The following is an 18,748-nucleotide window of genomic DNA, read 5'->3' on the forward strand; positions in this document are numbered from 1 at the left end:
AAAAGAGTATAAGTGCTTACTATGTGCCACACTGCTTGCTACACATACCATCTACTGACTGGGACCTCCCAAGTTTTATTAAAAGTTAACCAGATACTTACCTGAACCTTAAAGAATCAGAGCTTATTTTAAGAAATCTTAATTTTGTCATTCTAAAAATAGGCCAGGTATTCAAAAATTTTACTGAAAAAGAGAAGAGTGAATATAGATTTATCTGTGGAAAAGAGGGATCAGTTTCCTCAAGTGTATTAAACAGGGAAACAACAGATTTGATAGATAAAAAAGACTGGCACCAACATGAATAATTTTCATTACAGGAAAGAATTGGTATCCTTCACAAAGGACTACAGATTAACCAAGTGTATAGAGAGTATACCTGGTAAAGTATCGAAAAGGGAAGCTCAACAATTGTACTATTTAAGAGGATTTGAGATTTACTCACGTCTTTAATGCTTATGAAAATCAGATGCACATTTAGCAAAACATCTTCATTAAAATGAACAATTCCAGGAGAATCCAACATCTTCACAAAGTACTTCTGGGGCCACAGAATATTGGACCATCATCAGAAGCCCTTTCTTATCCCAAAATATGAAAACTGCTACCAATTTGAAAAAGAAAATAAAACTACAGCTAATATAACAAAACAATCAACGCAATGTTTTCTGGCTGGAAAGGAGTTTCATAGCTCACTCACTTTGAATTCAGAGGACTCAAGGCAATTCCCAATATAATCATCAACTCAACTCTTGAGCAATTTTTTTAATCAATTTCTGCAAAGTTCTAGATTCAATCTAGATTCCAGATTCAATAAAAAATTTTAATCTCTCTCAGCCTGAGGAAATGTGATCAGATATACCCACTTAACAACTTTAAGAAAAATATTTTTAAAAATTTCCTCAGGAGTACACAATTCGATTATCAAAATACTAGCTTGTAATATGTTCAGCAAATTTTAAAAAACAGCTTGAGACATACAATATTACAATGAAATACATAGTAAATGATTTGTGTATAACATTTTCCTAACAATCTTCATAATGTTTTTGATTTCTGACAGATAAAAAAGAGAAACAACCCAGTAAAGCATAGTTCATAGGGGGAAAACATGCATTAGGGACTTAAATCCTCTTTAACTGAGGCCAATTGCATTAAGTGAGCTTTGACTAAAAAACCAAATTTTGATCACATCTGACATCCTCAGAGTTGATAATATAAAACAGAAAAAAGTTGGTGAAGATATGTCACCAACCAAGATAAAAGAGGAACATGAATATTTTCAATCAAATATTTTAACAGGAATGAGAATATCACAACAAATCTCAAACTAATGAGAAATATGGAATGAAATGTTCCTAAGAGTGACTTTTTTAATGGATTAAAAGCACAATAAGTGTTTAGATAATCACTATTCTTTGGCTAGTTTCAAATGATAAAATCTGATAGAAGATTAAAGTAAGATTTTGAAATAAGCACAATAGAGAATATTGATCACATAACCTTAGGTGAGGATATTACTGTACCTTTTTCCTCCAAACATTTCAGTTGTGTGCATTTAAAGTGAGTAAATGTTATGGTTCACTATGATGAATAAATTGTACCTACTTATTAATGGAATGTAACCAAAACAATATATTTTAAATTCATCTATTTCAGTACACTAATCAAATTAAAAGTCTAATTAAAATGCGATGTTTTATTTAATATCTCAAAACCATTGGAAATTGCTCATCTTTAAAGTTGGAATTATCTATCTAGTAAAATAATATGGATAAGGAAACAAATACATTTTCAATCAAGAGAATCACATGCTATTAGAGTTGAAAGGGACCTTGGAGATAACCTAGTTCAAACCCTTTACATTGGGACTGGAATGCCAGGTCTCATAATTCCTAGTCCAACACTTCTTTCACTACACGATGCTGTCACAAGTTAGATCAAAGTTCATCTGATTTTGTAAGAGAGTGATCTACCAAAATTCTTTTATCTACAAATTAGATGACACCTCTTTACCATAATTCAACCCTTAAATGAGGCATTAAAACTTGAATTAAATGCTTGAACAAGAAAAATGTTTTACAAAAATTTATTGCATCCAACAAATACTTAGGCATTCTGCATTAATACACTATTTACCTCTTAAGAAACATAAACACTTAGAACATAGTACAATACTACTAAAAAAAAGCAGGAGCAGAAATAATGAAAAAATAAATACAGCAAATTAAGAAAAGCATACAGCACCGTCTGATGTTATGACTCACTCAAAATAGCAAACTGGAAAATATACTTTTTTAAAAAATCAATTAAGATCTGCAAAACAAATGTTTATAATCATTCAGTACATATGCAGATGTGCCTAAACACAAAATCTACAGTAAAAGTGTGCAGTTTGATACTCACGTACCCACAGTACAAACAAAATACTGGTGGGCACAGGGTGCCCTCTTTGGTATGGTGTAAATCAAGAAGCTTCTTGACAGTTTGAGTTACGGTATCAATTGCATAACCAAGAACATAACAAAATACTCAATTCTGATAAAAAAAAACCCCTCCAAAACCCAAACAAACAGTTGCATTTTCAATTAAGCACCATCTGACATGCAGTGGTAGTTCTTTTTCAGTACTTGCCAATTACAGAGAGGAGGGGGAGAATCAGAGCACTTTAAACGTTTTCAAGTACAAAAAGTAAAATAAAGCTCGACCCAACCAGAATACATATTTAAAACAAGCACCTCAAGGAAAGTTGATTTTGTGACTAATTGTAAAATTAGAGAAGTCAAGGTTAAATGAGGGGGGTAAAAAACCTCTTCTGCATTTTTAGAAAAGCAGGTAGGTAGGTGTGCATAGATACACAGCCATGTTTGTATGGTGTGAGTGTTGATTAACATGTTGATGCTAAGACTTTCCGGTTGTGCTCTCCTGGAAAACGAGAAGCAGTAAACATTAAAGTGGAAAAGAATTAAAGCAATTTTAGTGGACTGAATAATGTGGTTGAAATCTGATATTGTGAAATCCCTGAATTATTTCTTTGTCCCTCATCTTAAAATAGCAATATGTCTGTTTAAATATTTAATTAAAAAAAAAGGCTAGCAGCATTTGATGCCGAATAATTACAATTTAAGGTGCAAAATAAAAGTCTCTCTTTTGATAAGAAAACTACCTATTATTTTACAGAATGGAGACTGTGCTCTATGCTAAAATTAATAAGGTTTTGAAGCAAAATAAAGGAGATGGCATTAGTAAATGTAAAGTACACCTACAATATAAGTGGGCTTCACATTTACTTAACTGGGAAATGTCAGTTTCTGACAATAAGATGCTATAAAAAATTGCATATACTTTTCTCAACTCCTTAAAACATGAAAACCTATCTATCTTACTACATATTTCATTTAACGTGTTACACTTACTATGGTTAACACAAAGAACAACAATCTAAAGGTGGAAGGGACATAAAGAATTATTTAGGTTAATTAATCCCTTCATTTTTCAGATAAGAAACTAAGACTCAGATGTTTGAGGAAACCTATTTAAGCTGCAAAGCTTTCCAGATCCTCCTCTTTCCACACTCTCCACCTCTTTCCTGCTGTGTATTTAGTATCTTTTCTGCTAGGGACACTTAGGGTTGGCTTTATAAATGTTAAGGAAAAGAAAGCACCCATGACTTACAATACTGTGTGAATATTAAGTACATCACATTTTACTACTGAATTCATCTTATATGCCAGGGCTTCAGATGATAAACCAACCTGGATTATTTCAATGACAAGTTAATGTTGTATCTACTACAATTTAACTAAAAACTCTTTTCAAAAGAATATTCAATCACCACATACATGCTGAGGTCATATATCTGTGTATGAACTGAAATTTAGCTTTAAAATAATCATCTTATGAATTTGTGCATTTTTGGTCTCTAAAAGCCAAAGTTTAAAAAAATTAGCACCACCAGAACTGACAGTAGGTATACAGCAGAGATTAATGACAAATGAGGGTGATGGCACCTATTTAGGGCCTTGTGATTCACAGTTATCATGACCATTGTCTAACTACAAGGATTAAGTAATTCTCAGTCAATTTATCAGTTAACACATGGGAACAGAAACGCAAAAAGTGCTACAGTGCATTTATAACACAGCCTGTGTAAGGTGTGCTAACACTTCTATATACTTATTTTCGCTTTGTGTTTCTGAATGTTGGCCCTTTTGGGGCCTCGCTTTCAAACTTGCATGAAGATTGTGAGCGTGGCTTTACAAGGCAGGCCGACCTGGTTTTGATAGCCTGCTTGCTGCTCCGTTGCTCTCCTTTGCGCCCACGCCTAGGGTGTGTTATAATCTGTTTAATGTCCTTAGAGTTGGAACCATACCTATTCTCAGGATCATCTTCATCCTCATCATCATCCAAGGTGACAGGACCTGGTCTGTCAGCTTCTTCACCTTTAAAAAGAAGGAGAAAAAGTTGTATAATTATAAAAAGCATGCACAGGAGCAAATCTACGTGCAATGCAAGTTACAAAGCAAATCGAAGAGACAAAAGATTTAACAGCTTTTTTCTGGGACAAAAGAGAGACTGCTATCCATAAACCAGTGGGAAGAAACATATCATCAGGACATTCTTCAATCATAGGATCAGAGATGAAGAAATATGAGTGATTTCAGAGGCTACTCCACTCAGTCACTCTACTTCCTCATTTTATAGATGACAAAATTCAAGGTGAGAGACATTATGTGATTTGCTCAGGTTCACACAAAGAAGTGCTAATGATCCAGCCTTTTTGACTGCAAGGCCCACACCCTAGGACCTGCCCAACCGCTAGCCCATTAATAATGCTACCTGACCTTTACACATGCACAAGTTCTTTATCAAAGCTAACATCTCTGTAGACTTTTGAAACAAAGTAATATCTATCCTTTCCTGTCAAAAAATGAGGGAATTTCATGTAAGGAAATCCTTCTCTGGGAAATCAACCACTGAACTAGCACTCCAATATTCTACAAATTTTCTGGCAACAAATTTACAGCACACATTGAGGGTTGAGGATTAAAAATACTGAACATTAATAATTTTAATGAAATTTCTTTAGAAATATTTTATAAATTTTCCTGGGTACTTTTTATACTTCTCAGAGTACAATGAACATAATAAGTTAACCTTTTCCTAATGCCTAAAGGCAAACAATAGGTCTGTCAATCATTAAACTGTTGCATGCCAGTGATCTTCCTCCTAAGGGCTATCTAGGAGTCAGAGGCAGCTAGGCCCTAAAGCTACCCCAGCTAGTCTTTTGTGCTTTGGTACATAGTTCTTATATTTCTTTTTATTATTCCGCCATTTCTTACTTAACTCTCAACTGTAATTTCCTCTTCTAGTGTTCCAACCTATAGTAGCTCTCATTTTCAAATTTGTTTAAAAAAACATGTATAATCAAGCTCTATTTATGGTGAGAATTACCCTGGATTCTCTAAATTATGTCAACAAAACACCAGGTCCAAGGCACCTTACCCAAGGTAGAAAGGAACTGCTGTCCAAACGGCAGCACACTCACCATTATGACCTGACAAACAATGGAAGATATTGACTACATATTCTAGTTAAAAATGATCATCCAATCTGCTATGCACTGAGAAATAAGATAACCAAAACAATTAAAATTATGCATAAAGCAAGAATCAAAATGTGAGTAAATACTTGAAGGCCTTTCCTACGTTTGAAAGAATTTTGCCACAGTCCAATTTTTTATTTTTTAACTTCTACAATCTTGGCTCTGTCCTGCATATGTAAGATGGCTGACCAACGGATGAGAAAGTTCTCACTGAAATAACAATTCTTTAAAAAATAACTATGGAAGTATAACATTACATATACTGTCAAATACAGGTTTCCTTTTCTTCTTTGTTACAAGGGATGATTCATACGGGAAAGATGGAAGAAGTAATATATTCAGAAATAAAGGAGATATAAAAATTAAAGTTATCAATAACAATTTCAAAACAAAACTTTAATTTTTTTTTTACTGATCTTTTCTTTTTAACATTACCTTTATTTTCCCCAAATTCCTCCCATTTGCCTCAAGAATCGTCCCTTATGACAAAAAAAAGGAAGGAAAAAAAAAGTGGGGAAGATTTCAGTAAAAGTGCACACAAAAACGTTGACATTAAATGCTATGTTCCAAATCTGCAGATCTCAACATCTTCAAAATAGCACTAGGGGATATCTTCTTCATTTTTTTCTTTGAAGTCAAGCTTCGTTTTTTGAATTTCTCAACATTTACTTTCTGACATTTTATTGTTTTTTCCATTTACACTGCCTTTCATTGTATGTAGATTGCCGTCCTATCTACTTGCTTCACTTTCCATGAAGGAGATAAGAAAACAAAAGTATCAATACACTTTTGAAAAACAAAACTGTATCAAAAGTTTTAAATGAACAAACAAAATGGCCACAAGTGTTTAGAGGATCAAGAGTTAATAATTCATTTTCAGACTAGTTGTCAGATGGAGAACTTGCTCAAAGACAATAGATTTTTTGCATTCAAAAACTTTTTATCTCAAAAAATTTCCGCAAGTTTTCCTAATAAATTTTTCTCATTCTTATCTTCCCTAATGTGTGTCACTTACATACAGCAACATATACCAACAGCAAAAATTCCAAATCTAGAAAGAAACCTCACATCTTTTCCCCATCAATAGGTGATAAAAAAAATGGAAACTGGCTAAATGTGAAGAGACAAGATAAAACAATCCCCTTGAATCTTAGCCAACTCATGAAATATCTACAGCTAACACTCTTCTAAGATAGGGACAGAGTATCAATTCTTCCTAAATAAATTACTTCCAACTTCAATACATGCTATAGATGTACATGTTCCAAAAACAAAGAGGTGATCAAGATGAGGCACATCGGAATGCAAGTATCTTTCAGAGTAAGTGCAAATAATGTTATTGAAATGAAAAATACACAATATAGAGATAATTCTGTAGAACAGACTATAAAAACACTTAATGTATAAAAAAATGTGTATTTTGAGATGAACTATTCAATGGCAGCAATTATGATGCTTTCTTGTAAAAGAAAAGTCTTTAAAAATTGTTCAATCTAATAGGGCTTCCAGTAATGTTGTCCTTGCTTAAATCTACATATATTATCAAAGAATTTACATTTATAAACACTGCATAAGCAAAATCCATATCCCAACACCTGCTATTATTAGTTTAGGTCCTCATCACTTCTCACATACAGTAGTCTAAGTGATCCAGTCTCTCTTTTCTATAATCTATCTTTAAAGTAACTGCCACAATCATGTGGACAATATCAAATTCTGATCATTAGACGGGACCTGAGAGGCAAGAAAGGCCAAGAAAGAAAAGGAATTCTTATTGTAACATACCTGACAAGTGGTCATCCAGCCTCCTCTTAAATACTTCCAAAGAGAGGGAACCAACACTTTCAAAGCAGGCTAAACTGCTCTAATTGTTCAGTCTTTTTTTTTCTTAATCAAGTCTAAATAACCTTTTTTGTTTGGCCACTCTTACCCACCCTTCTTGGGACTGCCTTTGGTGACCAAGCACAAGTCTAACCTCTCTTCCAATGAAAAATCTTCAAATAATTGAATGTACCTCTCAAGCTCCCCCTAGTCTTCGTTTTATCAAGCTGAACATGCCTAGTTCCTTCAACAGATTCTCATATGACATGGCCTCACAAGGCCCTGTATCAATATATTTCTTAAAACAACTCAGAATTGAACACAATATTCCAAATAAAGTCAAGCCAAGTCCTTTACTGCTTAAAAATTTTAAAGGCTACAAACAAAATTTTAACTACTCAGCTTGGCATATTAAGAGCCTCAAGATTGGCACTAATCTCCCTCCCCACTTAGTCTTATTTCACCTGGCTCTTCTTTGAAAACTCCACACTCTATTCAAACTGTACTACTCTCCAAACTAACAACTAACCGCTTGCTGGAAGGTACTTACACCTCATCACCAAAGCATTCAATCCTTATCTTTCTCCAAGACTCAAATAAAGAGGACACTTCTTCAGAAAGTCTCCTCTAATGTACCTCTAGTTGTTGGTGTTCTCTTTCTCTTCAAAATATAGGTTAAGGAAAATTATACTTAGAGTTAGAGAATGTGAATTTTGTGTAATCAAGATCCTAAGTCCATCCATATTGTTGTGTTTCTAGAGAGTATGACAATCCTGCAGAGGCCTGTGGGAAGACTAGGTAGTGTTAAACTGAAGAAATTATGGAGAAATGTGTTCCTTGGGGAAAGAATGCTATGTCTATTTAGGAAAATATAAAGTACTTGCTCAACTGCGACCTGCAAACCGTGTGTCTCCCTCTCTTATGACTTTACAATCTCTACTTGGTAAGACTACAAAGTGGTCGAACTCTACTTAGGTACAGATGACAAATACTAAAAATTTCCTTTTGATAAGGCAGAAAAATGCAAACTGCCAAGTTAATTCTTAGAATCAAAAGTGTACATCAGTCAGCATCTGTCCAGGTATATCACTTTTGACAAACCATTTAATGTCTCTGGGCCTCAGTTTCCTCATCTGGAAAATGAGAATGGACAAGATGTCCACAAAGGTCCTTTTTCAGTATAAATCCATTTAATTTTTTATGTAAATTCTTCATGAAAAGAAATATTTCATTATTGGTTTTGGATCCCAAATGCCAAACTAGCATTGCATCTTGCACAAGGTAAGTACTCAGTAAATAAATGTTCGCATATTAAGCATTTCACATATGTTTGTTAAGAGTATGCCCAAGATTATTTTCAGTGTAAAACACTCAATAAAGTTAGAATCTTTTCACAGCTCAGGTCTCAAAGATGAACCAAAGCCTACTCCCTAGTAGAAATAACTCTGTAACACATGAGTCCTTAAAATTCTCCAGACAGGAAACAGATTAGGATCATGATAACTCACTAATATATAGATGCTAAAACAGATTAAGAAGCCAATTAGGGAAAATACAACCAAAATTTTGCTATGAAATATAAAACAATTAATAGTAACACAAAGGGGCTGCAAATTTCAGCAGTAACCTAATTCTGCACCAAATTGAGTGATCTAGTTTATGAAATGGACATATAAAGCCAAAACAATGATTAAACAGCTTCACTATGATGATGCCTTTTGAGTCAATTATAATACCCTACACCTCACTCAATATAGCTTAGTTTGCTTATAGTCTAAACCTTAGTTGATAATGATTACCTAAAATGAGCTAACTGAGGTGATTGCTTATTATGCAATTGGATGCCATGCCCTAAAAAACTGCTCATTATGAAACAAGAGAAGTTTAAATAGATGTCAAAAGAATGAATTCAAGCTAAACAGTCATCAGTTTAGGAGCACAATATACAATAGAACTATTTTAAATTCAAACTTTTGGCTACAGAAGTATCTCTGAGAAAGAAACTACAATTCTAATTTATATTCAAACCAAGTCATATAAAATCACATTAGATATCTAAATGACCAAGATCCAAGAAGAAATAATAAAAGTAACAACACAGAATTAGGAGCATACCAATTATGTGTGAAACCTAATAGCATAAGTAATGAAACTTTGAAAAGACCAAAAGAGAATAACCAGTATGTATACAGTTTCTTAATTATATAATGCCTTAACTATAGAAACCAAGAGTCTGATTTCTTAGTAAGGGTATCCAAATCAACAATAATACACCATGTACACATTTGTCCAAATCTGAATTAGACTGGTATTCCAATCTGGTTGGAGAAATGAAAGAAGTAGAAAATAAAGAACCTTTAAGGAGTTTCTAAGTGAAAGGATTAGAAAATAAAGAACTTTAAGGACTTCCTAACATTCTCACTGTTTCTTGCTTAGTTTTTTTTAAAGGCAGAAATATCTGTTTGAGTCATCAGCAAACTAATGATGGACTTTTAACAGATATCAATACAACTGAACCAAATCATGCTGAAGATTTTTCATGTCATTACAAGTTAATTTTAACAAATTAATTTTAACAAATTAAACAGTGCCCAACAGAAGCGAAAACTTCCACACTCATCTCTACGACAATCATATGCTAAAAAGGTCTGAGTGCATTTGATTTTCACTAAAAATTTCTGTGAGCAATCATTTGATTCATTCAAAAAGTAGCCATTAAGTGCCATACTATGTGCAAAAGCATTGAGACTAAAAACACAAAACAAAAATCAAAGAGTACCTATCCTCCTCAAGGAGCTCACACTTACTCACCCCAGGCATTAAACATAACAAAAATGAACTTATTTATCCTAATACACTTGATTCTGTGACAGATAGCAACAGGGTCACAAATATCTTTTGTGTAGCAAAAGGAAAAGTTGGTAGGTAATCTCTTCTAAAACACAGTAACAAAAAGTATTCTGAAATTTGAGGGAAAAAAAATTCTTCCCCTGGAAAAATTGTATTGCAGTACTGAGTAGCTATAAGCAGAAATAAAAAAGCTACCAGAAATAATCTACTACTATTATAATACAACAAAAAATGCCTTAATTAGATTAAGAAATGCTTAACAAATCTATCTTTTCCGCACCTGAAGAGTGGTAAATTGCAGGATTTTCTGTCACTGGCTTAATTTTCTGCTCATCACCACTTCCCTCGCCTGTGGAATTATGGTCATCATCTCCCACTTCATCAGAAGAAGAACTCACAATTTCTTGTGGCTTTTTAGCACTTCTTCTGGGGGATTTTTTCTTTTTGTCTTTTATATTTTCTTTTTTCTTACTCTTGGTCAGGGATAATTTCTTCTTTCGTTTACCGTCCTCAGAATACATCTCCTCAGCATCAGAAGATGATGAACCACTTTGTTTTATTACACTTCTTTTTGTACTAAGATTTCTCCTTTCCCGAGACTCTATTCTTTTCCTTCTCTTCTCATCAGAAGAATCATAGCACTCTTCTTTTGTGAGACACTTCTCAATGTCAGAAGATGAACCATCTTGAGCAGTTTTTGAACTTTTCTCCCCTAAGTGTTCCTTTTTCCTTTCCTTACTAGACACTCCTTTTTTACCTTCAGAAAAATCAACACTTTCTTCTTTCCCTGGTAACTTTTCAGTATCATCAGATAATTCTTCTTTCTTTTTAGAACTTTTCTCTCTTAATTTTTTACTTTTCTTTTCCATTTCAGTTGAACCTTGCTTATTAGGATCAAGATCTTCAGACAAATGCGAATTGTCTCCTTTCTCAAGTAATTTTTCAGTACCATCTGATGATGTTTCATCCTTCTCCTCCTGGGGAATCTCCTTCAGGTATGTAGTTTTCTTTTCTTTTGTTTCAGTTCTTTTTGTCTGTTTCTTATCATCTTCAGAAGAATCACTACTTTCCTCTCTTTGTGAGGACTTCTCAGCAACATCATCAAATGAACTCTCCTGTGCCTTCTTAAAAGGTTTCTTTTTCAGACGGCTACTTTTTTCACTACCTTCTGTCTCCTTACTAGCTTCAGGAGAAGGGCAAGGTTCTTCTTTCACGGAAAATTTGTTAGCATCAGCCGAAGTGGATGCGTCTTTCTTAGATATCTGATCTCCTACTTCCATGTTCATCTTTTCTTTATCAACAGTATCTTCTGAAAAACAAGAACTCTTTTGTTTGTCTTCATCATCATCAGATGATTCATGTACTACAAACTTAGGATCTTTTTTCTTTTGCTTGCCCATTCCCTTTTTTATTTGCTTTTCATCTTCAGAAGAATCATAATCCTCTTTCTTTGAATGTCTTGTATGAGGTTTTTTGGCTACAATTTTACTCATAGTTTTTATCTCTCTTTCTAATTCAGAATCATAATTGGAAGAATCTGAATGGTTTTGGCGTTTCTTTTTGGAACTTGTGAAGCTTTTAACTTCTTTGCCTTTCTTTGTATCAAAATCAGAACCTGAAGTGGAGTTTTTTCTTTTTCTCTTTCCTTTTTCACCTTTGGATGTTTGAGCCTTTATATCATATAGAGACTTCTTTGGAACATTTTCATTTGTTTCATTATGTTCAGTATCTGAAGAACTGTGACTCAACATAGCTACTTCTTTGAGAACTGCAGGCATTTCATCAGAGTCTGAACTTGCAGCCACAGTCTCCAATGGCTTACATTTAGGCACCTTATTAGGTTTAGGACTGTCAATAGCACTATCAGAAGAAGTCCGTTTATCCTTTTTTACTGACTGCACTAATGACTTTCTTTTACGTTTCTCATTATATCCATCATTACTTTCTTCTTCTGAATTGGATGTTATGGGGTTGGCTTCAGTCGGTCGCCTTAGAGGGGTAGTCTTCACACGTGGAGATCTTCGAAGATCAGCTTCTTCTGAAACTAATGGAATGTCATTATCAACAAGATCATCATCACTTCTTTCCTTTCGAGAGCTATGGCTCTCTGTCTTAGGAGTTAGACCAGAACTTTTGCTTTCTTCCTTTTCTTGTGTTGCCTCCTGACAATCAGCAGCTTTTACTGGAGAATCAGAAAGGGAAACAGGAGTGAGTTTAACATACAATTCTTTTGTTACCTTAGCTGTTATTTTGAATTTGGTACCTCCTTTGTGGTCTTTTGAAGTCACATTTGATTTTACAGAATTCTCTACATCTCGATCTGCTGCACTACTGCCATCCCGCTGGTGGTCAGATGAAGACTGAACTTCCATAGCAGCTTCAAGATTCTCAAAAATATCTTCAGGGACTGAAGAAGGTACAGATACAATATCCATGTCTAAGGCTTCAGAAGTGTTGGCAGGCTCAAAGTGGGGGTCTTTTCTACTAGATTTCTTATCTTCAGCACTAGTAGTTTTATGTACTGGTTGCCCCACCACTGGAAGACTTTGACCAACAATTTCACTGTCAACTTGTTTTACTGATAATTTAGTATCACATTTTGAAAAGTCCTTCTTTTTAGGCTCACAGTATACTTCTACTTTTGTAACTTCAGTATCTGGTTTAACACCCTCAGCTTTATGCTCTTTGGTAACAGTCTCTTTGTTTAAAGCTTCCAAAGTACGAATCTCCACATTCAGACTACCTTCCAATGCAAGATGAACCTTTTTAACATCATTCAGCACAGATTTAAAGGCTTTAAGTTGACGTAACTTTGTCACTGGGCTTACTTCTGGATTTTCAGATGCCTGCTTCAAAAATCTTACAAAACTAGTATTCATGCTTGCAGTGGTCTCAACCAGCTTTTTTGTCTTTTTAACGATGTCTTTTGGCACCATCAGTGCTGTAAAAGAGTAAGTTACAGATCCAGAATAAGCATCATCTGATTTCTTTTCTTCTCCATTACAACTTGAAACATTTTTCTTTGGAGAAAATCTGTGTGTGTGTTCAAACAGTTTATTACTCTTTTCACTTTCAACTTTTATCTTCTTTTTGTTTTGTTGCAACAACTGTTCTAAATTCTCAAATACACTGTCACATGCAGTGACCAAGTCCAACAAAGGCTCTGGGCGGCAAATGTAGCAATACCATTGGCTGTTTTCATCCATTATTGCAGACAATTCTTTTCGACCTAAGTTGCGCAAAATGCACTTTTTGCAGAAAGCATTATGGCAGAAGTCGCAGCAAATCAAGTTTCCACCTTCTGCACACCATCTGAAATTTTTAAAAAGAATAAAATGTTACTCCTAATTACACTACTATAAAAACAATTTAAAATTTATAAAACAGTAATTTAGTGTGAAGACTAAAGCAACTTAGCTTATCTACTAGAGTGAATTTACACTTAGCAAGTTAGTACATGAAATTCACTATTGGGGAGGGGGCAAGGAGTTAGGTGGCATTCTTGAAATGTGTGAAGTTCTTTTAGAATAACACTCCATTTCAGGGATAAAAAGCAGTCCCATGTTAACCCCTATACTATTTATGCCTTTCATTACCCCAACAAGGTTTACTCTGTCTTAGACTCCCAACACAAATAACAGACTTAATAGCTTAACTGGAACCCAACAAACTGCCCTAAAGATTGGTGGCTAACTAGTTGTAAAACCAGAATAATAGTGTATTTTCTGTATTTTGATTTTAATTTTACCAGTGAGAAATGAGTTCCTTTCAGAAGACAATTTATCCAATTAGAACTCTCTTGTCTACGTACTAACTGATACCATTCACCGATCTGGCTTGTAACCATGAACACAATCGTTATAACTATGATGATGACTTAAAAAAGCAGAGAACTATCTTGACATTTCAGAGTTTGCAAAGTACTTTATGTACATTATCACATTTGAATAAGTTATTTTAATGACCTGTATTTTAAAATGTAAATTATAAATTCAATAAAGATTATAGCTACCATCAAAAATCCAAAATTCACTTAAAAAGATACATACATAAATATGTACCTGAAGAATAATACTTTCCCTTATGAGTCCAAAAAGCAAAACAATGCTTTCAGTTGTCTGCATGTACCTACCTGCACTGTTCATCCATTCCATCTGCATCGCGGCTAATATCATCACTCATATAATATTTGTAGCAATTCTTAAAAAAAAAAAAAATCACTTTATTCCAACTTGAATAAATCTTAACAATTGCATTCAATTTGCAAAATACTTTGGATCTGCTTTGTATAAAACAATGTTAGTAAAAGAAAAGACATTTTGAAAGGACACTAAATAATGGATTTATCCCTCCTATGCTATACAATATATTCACTAGTGCTAATAATATTCTAATTCAGCAGCATCTTGGAACAAGTTTTGATCACTGCAAAGTGTCAATGCTTCCAAAACAAGGGGAAAGGGATAAATCCATGATTCTATTCTGTTGGGGGAGGTCCCAAGTGAAGAAATTCCTCCTATGAATGTAGATCAGCACCTTCTCTGCAAAATAGTCTTAAGAAAGTTGCAGAAGGCACTAAGTGAATTACTAACTTGCTGAAGGTCGTAAAACTAGTTTCAAGTGGGCATAGGTGTTTCTGGCCTAGGTATCAATTTTCTAACCATTACAACATGCTATCTTGACGTTCACTAAAAATATGTCAGCAATTGTTTAAATAAATAGAAAGGATGGAGCCAAGAAGGAGGAGTAACAACATGGACTTTCTAGAGCACTCCCGCCAAGCCCAGTCAAATACTTGTAAAAAATGGCTCTAAACTAATTCTGGAGCTACAGAACCCACAGAATGATGGAGTGAAGCAAATCTCCAACCCAAGACAGAATGAAAGGTTGCCAAAAAGTGTGCACCACACTGGAAGCAAAGTGCAGTACAGTGTGGGCCGCAAGTACAAAGAGGGAACCTGAGCAGGCCTTGGGGAGACTGAATCTCTCACACCTGTGGTGGTTTCCAGACTTCATGACCCCAAAACACTGAGCATAATTTGGAAGGTCAGTGGGAAAAGCCTGTTGGACCAGTGCAGGAGAGTGGAGTGGTCCAGCCCCAGGGTGACAGAGGGAGGAAGGGACAGAGGAACACTCAGCAGCTACAGCAGCAGGGGCAGCTGCAACCACTGTTTCTGGAGCTCTAGGCCCACAAATTGTGAGGAGATCCAGCAACTCACCATACATCCCCCACCCCCACTAGAAGCAGAGAACTACTTTGACAAAGAGCTCAAAAGTCAAGTGAATGGCTGGGGAAATGAACAAAATCCAGACAAAGAATCAGACAATAGAATCTTACTTTGGTGACAAGGAAGACCAAAAGCATGCAAACAGAAGAAAACATAGTCAACGCTCCTCCATCCAAAGGTTCCAAGAAAAATATGACTTGGTCGCGGGCTGTGGAAGAGCTCGAAAAGGATTTTGAAAAATCAAGTAAGAGAAGTAGAGCAAAAACTGGGAAGAGAAAGGAGAGTGATGCAAGGAAATCATGAAAAACAAGTCAACTGCTTGCTAAAGGAGACCCAAAAACATGCTGAAGAAAATAACACTTTAAAAAAGAGACTAACCCAAATGGCAAAAGAGATCCAAAAAGCAAATGAGGAGAAGAATGCCCTAAAAAGCAGAATTAGACAAATGGAAAAGGAGATCTAAAAGCTCACTGAAGAAAATAATTTCTTAAAGATTAGAATGGAGCAGATGGAAACTAATGACTTTATGAAAAATCAAGAAATTATAAAACAAAACCAAAGGAATGAAAAAATAGCAGACAATGTGAAATACCTCATTAGAAAAACAACTGACCTGGAAAATATATCCAGGAGAGACAATTTAAAAATTATGGGACTACCTGAAAACCATGATCAAAAAAAAGAGCCTAGATAGCATCTGTCATGAAATTATCAAGGAAAACTGCCCTGATATTCTAGAATCAGAGGGTAAAATAAATATTGAAAGAATCCACTGATCTCCTCCTGAAAGAGATCCAAAAAGAAAAACTCACAGGAATGTTGGAGCTAAATTCCTGAGTTCCCAGGTCAAGGAGAAAATACTGCAAGCAGCCAGAAAGAAACAGTATGAGTATTGTGGAAATACAATTAGGATAACACAAGATCTAGCAGCTTCTAAGGGATCTCAGAGCTTGGAATATGATATTCCAGAAGTCAAAAGAATTAGGATTAAAACCAAGAATCACCTACCCAGCAAAATTGAGTATAATATTTCAGGGGAAAAAAATGGTCATTCAATGAAATAGAGGACTTTGAAGAATTCTTGATGAAAAGACCAGAGCTGAACAGAAAATCTGACTTTCAAACACAAGAATCAAGAGAAGCATGAAAAGGTAAATAGCAAAGACTGAAATCATAAGAGATTTACAAAAGTTTAACTGTTTACATTCCTACATGGAAAGATAATATTTGTAACTCTTGAGACCTTTCTCAGTATTTGGGTAATTGGAGGGAATATATCTATAGATAGATAGATAGATAGATAGATAGATAGATAGATAGATAGATAGATAGATAGATAGATAGATAGATAGATATATGGGGTGAGTCTAATAGGAAGGGATGATATCTAAAAAAAATAAAATTAAGGGATGAGAGAGAAATATATTAGGAGGAGGAAGGGAAAAATGGAATGGGGCAAATTATCTCTCATAAAAGAGGCATGAAAAAGCTTTTTTAATGGAGGGGAAAATGGGGAGGTGAGAGGGAAAAAGTAAAGCTTACTCTCATCACATTTGGCTTAAGGAGGGAATAACATGCATACTCAGTTTGGTATGAATATCTATTTTACACTATAGGAGACAAGGGGATAAGTGGGGTGTGGAGTGGGATGACTGAAAGAAGGGCAGATGGGAGGAGGGGGTGATTAGAAGTAAATACTTTGGGGGAGGGACAAGGTCAAAAGAGAGAATAGAATAAATAGGGGGCAGGATAGGATGGAGGGAAATATAGTTAGTCTTCATGACTTCATGACTTTTATGGAAGTCTTTTGCATAATTACACATGTATAACCAATATTGAATGGCTTACCATCTCAGTGGAGATGGGTGGGGAGGGAGGAAGGGAGAGAAGTTGGAACTCAAAGCTTTACAAACAAATATTAAAAATTGTTTTTACATGCAACTGAGAAATAAGAAAAACAGGTAATGGGGTACAGAAATCTATCTTGCCCTACAAGAAAATAGAGGAGATAGGGATAAGGGAAGGGCGGGGTGTGATAGAAGGGAGGGCAGATTGGGGGAAGGTAATCAGAATGCACAGTGTCTCGGGGTGGGGAGAGGGGAGAAAATTTGGAACTCAAAATCTTTGTGGTAATGAATGCTGAAAACTAAGAATTTTAAAAAAGAGAAAAAAATTGGGAAGCAACAAATTTTTGTAGGCTAACAATATGGAAGGTTTTTGTATGAGAGATAGTTTGGGTTCCAAATGAATGATTTCATTCAAATTTATTTATTAATAAGTAATGAGCAATATATACCTCTAATGTATAGATGAAAACTTAAGTGACTTGCCCATAGTCACTCATCTATTATAGCAGTAGGAATGGTATTATAAAAATAACAAGAATTTATACAGGACTTTAAGGTTGGCCAAGCACTTTACACAGGAAGTTAACTCCTAAAAGACCCAAACATTCCTCAGTCATTTGGCCTCTATGCCATACTGCTCTATTAGCAAGTTTACTAAAACTATTAAATATCAAATTACTGTAAATTAAATATCAAATAAGTAAGCAAGTGCTGAAATGCCTTTAATGAAAGTCATTTAAATACAAGCTTTGCTGTTATGTTTTCCCTTATTCATTTTTAGCAACTTTGTTAGTTATTAGCACTTCTACAAGAGAACAGAGAATGAGTCTTTTCACAAGTAAGATACTTCATAAGCCTTTTGTAAAGGCTTTTCAAAAGAAAGAACTGTAATTAATTGTTGCGAATAAGGATTTGAGAATCATCTGGGTATTCTATTTCCTATCTGTTCCTTATTCCTGTTATGAGTTGGGTATTAATTTGGAATACATGAAAAGTATATTCCAGTAATTGTTAGGATACAAAATGTGATCAGATCTGTCCAATAGTAAACCTTGTAATGGTAGAAAGAAGTTTTGCACGTCTTCTGAAGTAGATGAGCCTCTAAGCTACTTCTGTTGGCAGTGTGTGTTCAAAGTCTTGCTGGTAAACATACACACCAATCCCACTGAGTTATATATCCTCTGCTTTCCTAGTGTCCAGATGAAAGTTCCTTGGTTCCAAGTAGAAGGCCACAGGGAGAAAATTAGTTTGATACTTCTCAACTCAGGGGTTGTAACTAACTACAGTGTAGTGAAGCACAGATGATATTCCCAACTTGGAGCTCCTCTGATCCTGACCTTCCTATCCTAAGTTACAGGTGAACTCAGCTGACTCAAGTCCTCCCCACTCCACATGGAAAT

The 18,748-nt window shown here is 34.8% G+C and overlaps 1 protein-coding gene across 13 annotated transcripts in view; it reads right to left on the bottom strand.

The window, feature by feature from the left end:
* The window catches only part of ATRX (ATRX chromatin remodeler), a 203,040-nt gene that overhangs the window by 107,713 nt on the left and 76,579 nt on the right, over positions 1-18,748 (bottom strand). For 11 of the 13 annotated variants that reach the window (XR_011971248.1, XM_072626950.1, XM_072626951.1 and 8 more), the window contains 3 exons: positions 14,406-14,473; positions 10,554-13,585; positions 4,370-4,439 (listed from right to left, as the gene is read on the bottom strand). Coding sequence is in view for 12 of the 13 variants with exons in the window: in XM_072626950.1 (XP_072483051.1) it covers positions 4,370-4,439; positions 10,554-13,585; positions 14,406-14,473 (3,170 nt within the window). In the remaining variant the exon portion in view is untranslated. The remainder of the gene's footprint in view (positions 1-4,369; positions 4,440-10,553; positions 13,586-14,405; positions 14,474-18,748) is intronic. The other 2 variants (XM_072626952.1, XM_072626958.1) reach the window with 1 other exon arrangement.

The sequence above is a fragment of the Notamacropus eugenii genome, chromosome X (assembly GCF_028372415.1).
Source record: "Notamacropus eugenii isolate mMacEug1 chromosome X, mMacEug1.pri_v2, whole genome shotgun sequence".
In the NCBI taxonomy this organism is placed as follows: domain Eukaryota; kingdom Metazoa; phylum Chordata; class Mammalia; order Diprotodontia; family Macropodidae; genus Notamacropus; species Notamacropus eugenii.